At 44.7% G+C, this 14952-nt stretch overlaps 1 protein-coding gene and 1 non-coding gene across 2 annotated transcripts; both read left to right on the forward strand.

The window, feature by feature from the left end:
- The first annotated feature begins 264 nt into the window (after nt 1-264).
- Nucleotides 265-370, forward strand: LOC115930285 (U6 spliceosomal RNA). Its single transcript, XR_004066936.2, has one exon. It is a non-coding gene; the product is annotated as a U6 spliceosomal RNA (small nuclear RNA).
- Nucleotides 371-10705: 10335 nt separating this feature from the next.
- On the forward strand, nt 10706-12763 carry H3-5 (H3.5 histone). The gene has a single exon (XM_063694069.1). The coding sequence runs from the start codon at nt 11190-11192 to the stop codon at nt 11598-11600; it is 411 nt and encodes a 136-aa protein (XP_063550139.1). The 5' UTR covers nt 10706-11189; the 3' UTR covers nt 11601-12763.
- The last annotated feature ends 2189 nt before the right edge of the window (nt 12764-14952 follow it).

Here is a 14952-nt window from a genome sequence, read left to right on the forward strand (position 1 = left end):
AGTCTCGCTCTGTTGCCCAGGCTGCAGTGCAGTGGCGCGATCTCGGCCCACTGTAAGCTCCGCCTCCCGGGTTCACGCCATTCTCCTGCCTCAGCCTCCTGGGTAGCTGGGACTACAGATGCCCACCACGGCGCCCGGCTTATTTTTTGTATTTTTAATAGAGACAGGGTTTCACCGTGTTAGCCAAGATGGTCTCGATCTCCTGACCTTGTGATCTGCCTGTCTTGGCCTCCCAAAGTGCTGGGATTACAGGTGTGAGCCACCGTGCCTGGCCTAGCATATATATTAAAATTGGATGATACAAAGAAGATTAGCATGCCTCCTGTGAAAGGATGACATGCTGACATGGAAATTCGTGCTCCATATTTTTTCTTAACTGGTAAATTACTCTTTAATAGTGAATCACCCAACATTGTGGGGTTTTTTTGTCTTTTTGTTTTTTTTTTTTTGAGACAGAGCCTCACTGTCTCTCAGGCTGGAGTGCAGTGGTATGATCTTGGCTCACTACAACCTCCACCTCCTGGGTTCAAGCGATTCTTCTGCCTCAGCCACCTGAGTAGCTGGGATTACAGGCCCATGCCACCACACGCAACTAATTTTTGTATTTTTAGTAGAGATGTGGCTTTGTCATGTTGCCGAGGCTAGTCTGGAACTCCTGGCCTCAAGTGAGGCCCACCTCAGTCTCCCAAAGTGCTGGGACTACAGGCATAAGCCACCGCTCTGGGCCTGTATTTCTAATATATATATATACAAGATCATTTATGTAGTTTACTGCCAAAAATGGAAGAAACCTCATCATGAAGAGACATTTAGAAAACCTAAATTGATGAACATTCTAAAAATCTATTTATCTGTGAAGACTAAGCTCTGATTTGTTTTTTTTTTTTCATCTTGCCTAAATTCCTATCTTAAGGGTCTGGAGAGTCATGGCCTACAAACTATAAATTCTCATCAGATGGGTTTGATTTAACCCTATATATCGTGACTTACTTTCCAATCTGACTCTGGCATAACGTTATGTGACAAAGAAGAAAGTCAAAATATTTTACCCCAAAACATGTTTCTTTGCCATATTTTGAAATGGCCCTGCACAGCTGTCCTTTGGAGGGGAAGATTCACATCTGTAAAGAATCTCTATTAACATAGCTAGATCTTTTTCTTCCAGGCCCTCCGAACCCTGAAGAGATCATCATATATATGTGCTGCCGAAGCGAGCACTCCTGAAGAGATTAACTAAGAGTCTAGCACGTTTTAAGGTCTGAATAGGAAACATCTGTCATCTATTCTCTCTAAGGGCAGCCACTATAAGAGTTCAAAAGAAACTTGCTCGCCACAATCTTTTTTTTTTTTTTTTTTTTTTTGAGATGGAGTCTCACTCTGTTGCCCAGGCTGGAGTAGAGTGGCACCATCTTGTCTCACTGCAACCTCCACCTCCCAGGTTCAAGTGATCCTCCTGCCTCAGGCCCCCTAGTAGCTAGGATTACAGGCACGCATCACCATGCCTGGCTAATTTTTTTTTTTTTTTTTTTGAGATGGAGTTTCATGCTGTTGCCCAGGCTGCGGTGCAATGGCGCCATCTCAACTCACTGCAACCTCCATCTCCTGGGTTCAAGCCATTCTCCTGCCTCAGCTTCCCGAGTAGCTGGGATTACAGGCGCCTGCCACCACGCCCAGCTAATTTTTGTATTTTTAGTAGAGAAGGGGTTTCACCATGTTGGCCAGGCTGGTCTCGAACTCCGGACCTCAGGCTATCTGCCTGCCTCGGCCTCCCAAAGTGCTGGGATTATAGATGTGAGCCAATGCGACTGGCCTAAGTGCTGGGATTACGAGAGTGAGCCGCTGCACCTGGCCTAAGTGCTGGGGTTACAGGCGTGAGCCACCAGGCCAGCGAAGTCTCCACAATCTTTTTTTTTCTTTTTTTTTTTGAGGCAGAGTCTCCGTCTGTCACCAGGCTGGAGTACAGTGGCGATCTTGGCTCACTGCAACCTCTGCCTCCCAGGTTCAAGCAGTTCTCCTGCCTCAGCCTCGTGAGTAGCTGGGACTACAGGAACGCACCACCAACCCCAGCTAATTTTTGCATTTTTGGCAGAGACAGGGTTTCTCCATGTTGGCCAGGATGGTCTCCATCTTTTGACCTCATGATCTGCCCACCTCTGCCTCCCAAAGTGCTGGGATTATAGGTGTGAACCACCGTGCCCGGCCCCCACAATCTTTTATCTTAACCTGAACATTTCCTTTCTATGGATCCCAGGTCTTTAGACAAACTCATCCAATTGTCAACCAGAAAATGTTTAAATTTACCTATAGCCTGGAAGGCCCTCTGACCGACGCCCTCCCTCCCCCCCGACCCCCCACCGCCCCTCCACTGCCTTATCTGCTTTGAGTTGTCCCGCCTTTCTGGACCAAACCAATGTACTTCTTAAATGTATTTGATTGATGTCTCATGCCCTCCCTAAAATGCATAAAACCAAGCTGCACCCAACCACCTTGGGCACATGTTCTCAGGTTCTCCTGAGGGCTGTGTCACAGACCATGGTCACTCATATTTGGCTCAGAATAAATTTCTTTAAATATTTTACAGAGTTTGACTCTTTGTCAACACTGTGCACTTCAAAAATGTTCATGTCATAGAAGACAAAGTTTGAGGAACTGTTCTAGATTAAAGGAGCCCAAATAGACACGAGAATTAAATGAAATGTGTGAAGGGAGAAGGATTGTTACAGAAGGCATTATTGGGACAATTGGCAAAATTTGAATATGGACTATATATTGATAATCATAGTGTATCAATGTTAAATGTCCTGAATTTGGTGATTGTACAGTAAGAGAATATCTTTCTTCAAGGATATACACTAAATTATTTAGGCATGTTGGGTTGTGATATCTATAACTTAATTTCAAATGGAGAGAAAGAGAAAAAAAGCAAATGTGGCAAAATGTTTACTAACAATTAGTGATCTAGGTGAAGGGCGTTTCAGTTCATTGCACTACTATTCTTGCAACTTTTCTCTAGTTTATATTGTTTTCAAAATAAAAGGTTTTGTGAAAGAAGGAAAAACATTCCCATCAAGAAAAGCCTAGATCTGATGCTGTGGCTCACATCTGTAATTCCAGCAATTTGAGAGGCCGAGGCAGGCAGAACACTTGAGGCCAGGAGTTCCAGACAAGCCTGGCCAACATGGTGAAACCCGGTCTTAACTAAAATACAAAAATTAGGCTGGGCGCAGTGGCTTACCCCTGTAATCCCAGCACTTTGGGAGGCCGAGGCAGGTGGCTCACCTGAGGTCAGGAGTTTGAGACCAGCCTGGACAACATGGAGAAACCTTGTCTCTACTAAAAATACAAAAATTAGCCGGGCGTGGTGGCGGGCACCTGTAATCCCAGCTATTTGGGAGGCTGAGGCAGGAGAATTGCTTGAACCCAGGAGGCAGAGGTTGCAGTGAGCCAAGATCACGCCACTGCACTCCAGCCTGGGTGACAAAGTGAGACCCTGTCTCAAAAATAAATAAATAAAATAATAAAATAAAATACAAAAATTAGTTGGGCATGGTTGTGGGCACCTGTAATCCCAGCTAATCTGGAGGCTGAGGCAGGAGAATTGCTTGAGCCCTGGAGGCAGAGGTTGCAGTGAGCCAAGATAGTGCCACTGCACTCCAGCCTGGGTGACAGAGCAAGACTCCATCCGAAAAAAAAAAAAAAAGGAGAAAAGTCTTAACATGTGTCAGGCACTGAGCTAAGCATAAGCCCTAGAGATGAGTAATGGATGTGATATATTCCCAGGCCACAAAATCCAACAGTCTAGTGAAGGAGATACGCAAGTAAATTAATATCATGTGACAAAAAAGGAAGGCTTTTTTTTTTTTTTTTTTGAGACAGAGTCTTGCTCTGTCGCCAGGCTGGAGTGCAGTGGCACAATCTCAGCTCACTGCAACCTCCGCCTCCTGGGTTTAAGCGATTCTCCTGCCTCAGCCTCCTGAGTAGCTGGGACTACAGATGCAAGCCACCACACACAGCTAATTTTTGCATTTTTAGTAGAGATGGGGTTTCTCCATGTTGGCCAGGATGGTCTCCATCTCTTGACCTCGTGATCTGCCCCCTTGGCCTCCCAAAGTGCTGGGATTATAGGTGTGAGCCACCGCACCCAGCCAAGGAAGCCTATTATTTTGGAGTATGATTATGGACATTTTCTTCACTTGGCCTCTGCAATGTCATTGTATTTATTTATTTATTTATTTATTTATTTATTTATTTATTTATTTATTGAGATGGAGTTTCGCTCTTGTTGCCCAGGCTGGAGTGCAATGGCGTGATCTTGGCTCACAGCAACCTCCGCCTCCCGAGTTCAAGCCATTCTCCTGCCTCAGCCTCCAGAGTAGCTGGGATTACAGGCATGCGCCACCACGCCCGGCTAATTTTGTATTTTTAGTAGAGACAGGGTTTCTCCATGTTGGTCAGGCTGGTCTCAAACTCTCGACCTCAGGTGATCCACCCGCCTCAGCCTCCCAAAGTGCTGGGATTACAGGTGTAAGCCACCGCTCCTGGCAGTCTCTTTTTATTGATTTTCATTTTTTTATTTTTGGGACGGAGTCTTGCTCTTGTTGCCCAGGCTGGAGTGCAATGTCGCGATCTCGGCTCACCGCAACCTCCACCTCCTGGATTTAAGCAATTCTCCTGCCTCAGCCTCCTGAGTAGCTGGGACTACAGGTGCACAACACCACACCTGGCTAATTTTGCGTTTTTTTGTTTGTTTTTGTTTTTGTTTTTTTGAGACGAAGTATCGCTGTCGCCCAGGCTGGAGTGCAGTGACGCGATGTCAGCTCACTGCAAGCTCCGCCTCCCGGGTTCACGCCATTCTCCTGCCTCAGCCTCCCGAGTAGCTGGGACTACAGGCGCCTACCACCATGCCCGGCTAATTTTTTGTATTTTTAGTAGAGATGGGGTTTCACCGTGTTAGCCAGGATGGTCTCGTGATCCGCCCGCCTCTGCCTCCTAAAATGCTGGGATTACAGGCGTGAGCCACCGCGCCCGGCCAGGGACACTTTCATCACATATCCATATGGCTTGCTCTCTCGTTTCTGTTCAGATACCACCTTGACAGCGGAGCTGTCCCAGACTACCCTTGTGTAAAGCAGTATTTCCACACCCCTCCCCGGACTACCTGTCCTCCTTACACTATAATAATTTTCTCCCATAACACCTATTATGATTTCTATAATAGACACATTATCTATCTATTGTAGTTTTTGTGTCACCCAATTAAATGTAAACTCCCTGACAGTAAAGACTTAGTTTCATTCACTGATACAGCCCTAGACCTAGACCAACACCTGTTGTATATACTAGACACTCAAAAAATATGTGTTGAATGCATGAATGGTTATAGTATGTAAAAAATCCCACAAAGGATTTACACAGAATTGTAAATAATAACTGTATTAGGTTAAGAACCTTGGAAAATAAAGAACAAGGTCGTATAGAGTGGGTATGTGGAGGATTTTTAGTTCCATGGAAAAGTCGCCCCAGTCAGCAGTGAGGGAGGAAGTTGAATAGTTGGTTCTCGGACATAAGATAAGAGAATGAAAACCGAATTATGTTTCGGCCGTAAGACTACCAGATCTCCAGTAAGTCAAGAACACTGGAAGCTGGCCGAAAAGGTGGGTAAAGGGCCCCACATAATGGGACTTCCCAGGCATGTCCTGGTTACTGTAGAAGTGTCTCCTCCTCAAGGCAATGTTATAACGAGAAGTGAGGGAAATAGTCAACAAGGGCTGCAAAGCACGTTGGTCTAATTATTGCCCCCTTGCCTAGAGATCTGGGGAGAAGTCTGAGGAGGGAGTATCCAAAGATGACATAACCTGAGTGCAGATTTTCAATTGTAAGTGAAAAGTGAGCTGAGCCTGTGCTCAAGGACTTCCTGCGTGCTGAGCACCCATGCTGAGCACTCTCTCTCACTAGCTTGCTGATTGGGGTTTGGGTTTATAAATTTCATGTTTTACTCACCAACACTAACTCATTTTTTATACTTCAATCGAAACAGAATGTGTGAGTCCAGGCGCGGTGGCTCATGCCTATAATCCCAGCACTTTGGGAGGCAGAGGCAGGCAGATGGCTTGAGCTCAGGCCTTGGAGACCAGCCTGGGCAATGCAGCGAAACACCATCTTCACCAAAAATCCAAAAATATTAGCCAGGTATGGTGGCATGTGCCTGTAGTACCAGCTACTCTGGAGGCTAAGGTAGGAGGATTGCTTGAGCCCAGGAAGAAGAGGGTGCAGTGAGCCAAGATCGTGCCACTGCACTCCACCCAGACTCTGTCTCAAAAAAAAAAAAGTGGGGTTTTTTTTTTTTTTCTGGAAGGAAATAGAACATATGCTCTAATATTCTCTAAGTGGTTTGTGTGCTTTGGCACACAAAAGAATGAAATGACGATGGCCTTTCTCACTGGTTGGTTTGCTGTTCCTGCAGTTAGAAGAGACTGCCCACATAGGGAGAGTGGCACAGAGGAGAGTAACATCAATCAACAGCGAATATGCACTTGATCGCGGTCTAATCAGCACCAGGCACCTCAGGGCAGCAGTATTGTCAGATGCATTGGAACCAGAGGGACTCCATCTTGAAAAAGGTCTGGGTAAAATGAGGCTGACACCTACTGGGCTGCATTCCCAGGAGGTTAAGCATTCTTAGTCACAGGACAAGATAGGTCAGCAGGACAAGATAGAGGTCATAAAGACCCTGCTGATAAAACAGTGCCATAAAGAAGGCAGCCAAAACCTGCCAAAACCAAGGTGGTGATGAAAGTGACCTCTAGTTGTCCTCGCTGCTCACTATACGCTAATTATAATGCATTAGCATGCTCAAAGACACTCCCAGCAGCACCACGACAGTTTACAAACGCCGTGGCAACATTAGGAAGTTACCCTATATGGTCTAAAAGGGGAGGAACCCTCAGTTAGGGTAAATCCCTGCCCTTTTCCTGGAAAACTCATGAATGATCCACCCCTTGTTTAACATATAATCAAGAAATAACTATAAGTGTACTCAGCTGAACATCCCATGCCACTGCTCTGCCTATGGAGTAGCCATTCTTTTATTCTTTTACTTCTCTAATAAACTTGCTTCCACTTTACTTTATGAACTTGCCCCAAATTCTTTCTTGTGCAGGATCCAGAACCTTCTCTTGGGGTCTAGATTGGGACCCCTTTCCTGTAACAGTATTAGTCATAACTATTATCTGAAAAAGTATATTTATATGGTACTTTACAAATTCAATTTTGCACGATAGACTCTGACTTATGTCATTCTCACAATCACCCCATAATGTCAATCCTCCCATTTCACAATAAAGAAATTGAGGCTCAGGCTGGAGACGGTGGCCCACACCTATAATCCCAGCACTTTGGGAGGCTGAGGCAGTGGGATCATTTGAGGATCGGAGTTTGAAACCAGCATGGGCAACATGGTGAGATTCCAGTGCTACAAAAAAAAAAAAAAAAGTTTTTGGCCAGGCGCGGTGGCTCACACCTGTAATCCCAGCACTTTGGGAGGCTGAGGCGGGTGGATCACGAGGTCAGGAGATCGAGACCATCCTGGCTAACATGGTGAAACCCCATCTCTACTAAAAATACAGAAAACTAGCCGGGCATGGTGGCGGGCACCTGTAGTCCCAGCTACTTGGGAGGCTGAGGTAGGAGAATGGCATGAACCCGGGACATGGAGCTTGCAGTGAGCCAAGATTGCACCACCACACTCCAGCCTGGGCAACAGAGCGAGACTCCATCTCAAAAAAAAAAATTGTTTTTAATTAGTTGGGCTTGGTGGGGCGATTCTAGTCCCAGGTACAAGGGACACTGAGGCAGGAGGATTGCTTGAGCCCAGGAGTTTGGGGCTGCTGCAGTGAGCCGAGATCACACGATTGCACTTTAGCTGAGTGACAGAATGAGACCCTGTCTCAAAAAAAAAAAAAAAAAGAAGAAGAAGAAGAAATTGAGCCTCAAGGAGGTTAGGGTGAATTGCTCAAAGCCATTCTGATGTGACCTACACCTAGAGTGAACATATGTCCTGATGTGTCCAGGACAGCCTCAGTTTATGCCTGCCTACTGTCCTGGTGTAATTATTAATAGCACCTTTTCACTCCCCAGAGTATCCTGGTTGGATAGTAAATTATATGGTCACTCTACCAAAACCTGTTTCTTTCATTCACTTAAATCCAATCTTTTATTTCATTACTGCCTTGTTTCCTCCACTTATGGCAGCTTCAGGATGATTATAACAGCTGAAAAGGCTGGCTTCAGACCATGGTATCACTTCTATGAGAAAGGACATTTCAAGTTGCAAACAAACAATTCAACCAGTGACTTTTAAATTTGAAAACTACCAGTATAGTACGGCAGTGAAGAGATCAGGGTCTGAATCTCCATTAGCATAGACATTATTCAAAATGTCAGGCCTGAGAAGGAGCTAAAAAACGGCCTGTCTTGGGGGAAGAAACGGCAGGAATTTTATCGAACTTTAGCTGGAGTGGGAGAGGGGACTGTCAGCCAGAATGCGGCTAGTTTGGGGAAGAGTTGGTCAAAGAGATTCTTGAAAGAGGGAGGAATTGTTGTTGCAGATGAGCAGCCACTGTTTGGGCACTTTGGATTTATCAGCCTGGACAGGAGGAACAGTTAGGGGCTAAGATCCTGCACAGGAAGAGGTGGAAGGAACAACTACAGGCAAAGGGGACCTGCAGGGGAAAATGTTCCATGTGGAAAATGCTAGGATTTCAGGGTCTCTTAGGTTAGTTAACTCTTCTGAGCCTCATTTTCCTCATCTGTAAAATGAGGATGTTAACAGTTTAAGGTTGATTCTGAGGATGGAATGTACTCAGTACATAAGTGTTCAGCAAACAGTAGTAGCTCTTATTCTTTGAGTCTCTTCCCCGCCTTGTGCCCCTAGTGTAGTAGTAAGGGTACGGATTTTCTTTTTTTGTTTTTGTTTTTGTTTTTGGAGGAGTCTCGCTCAGTCGCCCAGGCTGAAGTGCAGTGGCGCGATCTCTGCTCACTGCAAGCTCCGCCTCCCGGGTTCACGTCATTCTCCTGCCTCAGCCTCCCGAGTAGCTGGGACTACAGGCGCCCACCACTAGGCTCGGCTAATTTTTTTTGTATTTTTAGTAGAGACGGGGTTTCACCGTGTTAGCCAGGATGGTCTCCATCTCCTGACCTCGTGATCCGCCCGCCTCGGCCTCCCAAAGTGCTGGGATTACAGGCGTGAGCCCCCGCGCCCGGCCGGGTACGGATTTTCTTTACGCTGTATATAAAAGTTTGAGAAACTATCAATTGTTTATAATAAAGAATGAAAACTCCAAAAGGCATCTGGGGTGAGGTTGAGGGTCTGCACAGAGATTATGGGGGAAGGGGACGTCCAAAGCTGTCATTGGATTCAGGCACTCAACAGATTGGAACACAGTGTACAGATTTATGGTAGTGTGAAGGTGCTTTATTTGTTATGAATTACTCAGAGATTTTACTATATTTTAACCTGGGGCGGGGAACCCTTCCTTTTTTTGCCCTTTTGAAAATAAGGTAGATTTCTTCAGATGTGGAAAGTATCAATGGTCAATCCAATAGCTTTTCGTTATTTTATTTTTTTTATTTTTGGAGGCAAAGTCTCACTCTGTTACCCTGGCTGGAGTGCAGTGGTGCAATCTGGGCTCACTGCAACATTTGCCTCCTAGGTTCAAGCAAGTCTCCTGCCTCAGCCTCCCGAGTAGCTGGGACTACAGGCATATGCCACCACGCTTGGCTAATTTTTGTATTTTTAGTAGAGACAGGTTTTGCCATGTTGGCCAGGCTCGTCTCAAACTCCTGACCTCGTGATCCACCTGCCTCGGCCTCCCAAAGTGCTAGGATTACAGGCGGAGCCACCACACCTGGCTCACTTTGTGGCATATTTCTAGAAGTTAAAAAACTCACCTGACAAAAGAGATACTTTGTGGCCAGGCATGGTGGCTCACTCCTGTAATCCCAGCACTTTGGGAGGCTGAAGTGGGTGGATCACTTCACGTCAGGAGTTCGAGACCAGCCTGGCCAAAATGGTAAAACCCCCGTCTCTACTAAAAATACAAAAATTAGCCAGGTGTGGTGGCAGGCACCTGTAATCCCAGCTACTTGGGAGGCTGAGACAGGAGAATTGCTTGAACCTGGGAGGTGGAGGTTGCAGCAAGACGAGATCATGCCATTGCACTCCAGCCTGGGTGAGGACAGTGAAACTCCATCTCAAAAAAAAAAGAGAGAGAGAGAGAAACTTTATGATTTACTCCATGGAACAAATATCATATAGAACTGTAATATTTAAAAGTCAGATTTCTGTTTCTAAACTTTAGGTTTATACCTCTTGGCAGATGACTAGATGATTCTTTCCCCATTCCAAGAGTAACAGATATTCAGCCAACTTGTGTGTTTATCACATGTGATTCCACATTTCAGTTTGTTTCTCTATATTTTTTGTATTTTAAATTGGACAAGTATTACTTTTATAATAAGAAAAAAGATAATTACTAAAAATAAATGAGAAATACATATACATGTAGAATTTGCATAGTGTCAAGTAAATAAGGGTAGAAAGAGTGCAGAGAAAAAAAAGGATGAAAACGAAGGTGGCTGAAGAATGCTTTGTGAAGGAGGTGGAATTGAAATGAGCCTTGAAAGGCCGGGTGCAGTTGCTCACACCTGTAATCCCAGTAATTTGGGAGGCTGCGGCGGGCGGATCACCTGAGGTCAGGAGTTTGAGACCAGCCTGGCCAACATGGTGAAACTCCGTCTCTACTAAAAATACAAAAATTAACCAGGTGTGGTGGCAGGCGCCTGTAATCCCAGCTACTCTGGAGGCTGAGGCAGGAGAATCGCTTGAACCTGGGAGGTGGAGGTTGTAGTGAACCGAAATCACGCCACTGCACTCCAGCCTGGGCAACAAAGCGAGACTCCGTCTCAAAAAACAAAACAACAACAACAAAAAACAAACAAAAAACAAAACACCGAAATGGGCTTTGAAGAATGGAAGGGATGCAGATAAAAGAGAGGAGGGCGCAGAGCGGTTTGGTCGTTCGTTGGACCAGTGTCGGTTCTTCGCTCGCGACTGCGGCTCTTCCTCGGGCAGCGGAAGCAGCGCGGAGGTCGGAGAAGTGGCCTAAAACTTTGGCGTTGGGTGAAAGAAAATGGCCCGAACCAAGCAGACTGCTCGTAAATCCACCGGTGGGAAAGCCCCCCGCAAACAGCTGGCCACGAAAGCTGCCAGGAAAAGCACCCCCTCTACCTGCGGGGTGAAGAAGCCTCATCGCTACAGGCCCGGGACCGTGGCGCTTCGAGAGATTCGTCGTTATCAGAAGTCGACCGAGCTGCTCATCCGGAAGCTGCCCTTCCAGAGGTTGGTGAGGGAGATCGCGCAGGATTTCAACACTGGCCTGAGCTTTCAGAGCGCAGCCATCGGTGCGCTGCAGGAGGCTAGCGAAGCGTACCTGGTGGGTCTGTTGGAAGATACTAACCTGTGTGCCATCCATGCTAAGAGAGTCACCATCATGCCCAAAGACATCCAGTTGGCTCGCCGGATACGGGGAGAGAGAGCTTAAGTGAAGGCAGTTTTTATGGCATTTTGTGGTAAATTCTGTAAAATACTTTGGTTTAATTTGTGACTTTTTTTGTAAGAAATTGTTTATATGTTGCATTTGTACTTAAGTCATTCCATCTTTCATTCAGGATGAATGCGAAAAGTGACTGTTCACAGACCTCAGTGATGTCAGCACTGTTGCTCAGGAGTGACAAGTTGTTAATATGCAAAACGGATGCGTGATATTTCTTGCTTCTCATGATGCATGTTTCTGTATGTTAATGACCTGTTGGGTAGCTGTTAAGGTACTAGAATTGATAAATGTGTACAACAGGGTCCTTTTGCAATAAAACTGGTTATGACTTGATCCAAGTGTTTAACAATTGGGGCTGTTAAGTCTGACCATACATCACTGTGATAGAATGTAGGCTTTTTCAAGGGGGAAGATACAAACCTTAACCACAGTGTAACTTATAGTTTACTTAAAAAAAAAAAAAAAAAGTAAACCTGGCAGCTATAGAATACAATATGTGCATTTATAATAGCTATTTTATATATTGTAGTGTCAACATTTTCAAATTAAATGTTTTACATTCACAAGTGGTGGGGAGTCTTGTCATTAAGATGTGTGTAATTTAGAGTCCAGTTGGTTTTCTTCTGACTGCACTTGTTCTCATAGTAGTAAAATGCTATGTGCATTTATACCTTGCATAAATCTTCATTCTACCACATGTTAACTAACCCTCTAGCTGATAATGCAAACACTAACTGGGGGCTTTTATTTATAAGGGCTCTAGAAAAAAATATGAGTTATTCACACCAGCATCATCTGTTAACTAATATTCTGAACTAGTGCAGCTTTTCATTGTGTTGTGTGGTTGGTCTCATAACTAGGTTGAGTTTTCTCCTCTGCTAAGAGGAAACAGTACTGAAGTTCTTTTTCTTGTGGCATTTGTATTATAAAAACTTGGTGTGGGGGAGGAGCACAAAGCTCCAGCCCACTGAACCTCTGCCAGTTAAGATGGTGTTAGGTTAGGTTACATCTGGTTACTGTCCTGGGAAAATCATTTTTATAGAGATGGCCTTCCAAGTGGTTTTAAAATTTATCTTATTGAAGTTTTTAGGTCAATTATGTATGTTGACTAAATTTACAAATAAACTTGTTTATCCAAAAAAAAAAAAAAAGAGAGGAAAAGAATCAGAAATATTGGAGAGTAGAAATGCCACAGAAGAGAACTGTAAAGTTTATGTTGGGGGAGAACAATTAGTTTGTCTCAAGTGTAGTATTTACGCAAAGGAGAAAACTTTAGGGATGTAGGGCCCACATTGTAAAGAGCTTGGAATTAGGATTTAAGGAATTTTATACTCTATCCTGCAAAATTCAGAGACAAATTTGAGAACTGACTAGCATTTTAAGTTGCAAAAAAAGACAAGTTAGTACAGAACTAGCACATCTAATTTTTAAAAAAGTATTTGAACTATAACATGGTGAAATCCCGTCTCTACTAAAAATACAAAAATTAGCTGGATGTGGTGGTGGGCGCCTGTAATCCCAGCTACTGTCAAGGCTGAGGCAGGAGAATTGCCTGAACCCAGGAAGTGGAGGTTGCAGTGAGCCGAAATCACACCATTGCACTCCAGCCTAGGTGTCAAGAGCAAGACTGTCTAAAAAAAAAAAACCACAAAGTCAGGAGATAGCTCAGATTGTTATATATTAGTCAACAATTCTGATTGGATAACTTTGGGGTCAGTCTTGATAAAAAGAAAAACAGTATGTTTCTGTCTTTTGCATAAAAAATAACTTCACGGCTTATCTTGGAATTCAAGGCTTTTGAAATATTTCTGGTTTTTGCGGCTTATCTTAGAGTGCAAAGCTTTTAGGAATGTCAGCCTTTTCCAGACTATGGTACAGGATGGGCTTGATTAGTTGACATAGTGGGCATGATATTAGTTTTACAGACTAGAGTTCACACTAAATGGCCATAGGCTCCCATAGGGCCACCAGATAGAGTTGTGCAGATTGTATAGGCTGTGCACTGCACAACTTTTTATGTTATGTGCACAGTGTCCTCTGGAGTTATAAAATGCAAAGTCGGCTGGACGTGGTGGCTCTCGCCTGCAATCCCAGCACTTTGGGAGGCCGAGGCAGGCAGATCACAAGGTCAGGAGTTTGAGACCAGCCTGGCCAACATGGTGAAACCCCATCTCTACTAAAAATACAAAAATTAGCTGGGCGTGGTGGCATGCGCCTGTCATCCCAGCTACTCAGGAGGCTGAGGCAGGAGAATCGTTTGAACCCAGGAGGTGGAGGTTGCAGTGAGCCGAGATCGTGCCATTGCACTCCAGCCTGGGAGACAGAGCGAGACTCTGTCTCAGAAAAAAAAAAAAAAAAAAAGCAAAGTCTACTCAGCCATACCTGGAAGCCTAGACGCCAGGCAGGTAACACAAATCAGTGAAACCTGGGGCCCATTGAAAGGATTCCAGCAAATTTAAAAATAATGGTCAGAGCACTGTGGAGTTGTAGTAAAACAAATTTGCAGACTATGTTCAGCCTTGGAGCTCAAGTTTGGGACCTCTGCCATATAAGGTAGAGGCAGTCAATATTTTTGTCAGGGTAATGATGCAAAGAGATATGTAAAATAGATTACCATAGAGAAAAGAGGCTACAAAGAAATAAAAAAGTCAGAAAAGTACTTCAGTAATCTGGGCTGAGGAAACAGAGGCCTGGCTGGGCCACAGCTATGTGGATAGACATAGAAAGAAAAGAATTAGTAGAATTTAGTGATCAGATTCAGGTTTGATTCTGAACCAAATCAATTCAGACTTGATTTCTCATAAGACAAAAAAAAAAAGAAAGGGAGACCAGAGTAATGCAAGGTTTTGAACTTGGGTCCTTAGGAAAATACCTGGAAGAAAAATATTTACCTTGGAAATAATTTCAGATTAAAAAATAATCTTTTGGCCGGGCGTGGTGGCTCACGCCTGTAATCCCGGCACTTTGGGAGGCCGAGGCAGGCAGATCACGAGGTCAGGAGATGGAGACCATCCTGGCTAACATGGTGAAACCCCGTCTCTACCAAAAACACAAAAAATCAGCCGGGAGTGGTGGCGGGCGCCTGTAGTCCCAGCTACTCGGGAGGCCAAGGCAGTAGAATGGTGTGAACTCACGAGGCGGAGCTTGTAGTGAGCCAAGATTGCACCACTGCACTCCAGCCTGGTCAGCAGAGTGAGACTCAGTCTCAAAAAAAAAAAAAAAAAAAAAAAATCTTTTAGGATAGGATAGTAAAAATCATGTTTTGAAAGCTTATGTAATGCTGGCCGGGCACGGTGGCTCACGCATGTTGGGAGGCTGAGGCAGGCAGATCACTTGAGGT

This window comes from Gorilla gorilla, chromosome 10 (genome assembly GCF_029281585.2).
Source record: "Gorilla gorilla gorilla isolate KB3781 chromosome 10, NHGRI_mGorGor1-v2.1_pri, whole genome shotgun sequence".
Classification (NCBI taxonomy): Eukaryota; Metazoa; Chordata; class Mammalia; order Primates; family Hominidae; genus Gorilla; species Gorilla gorilla.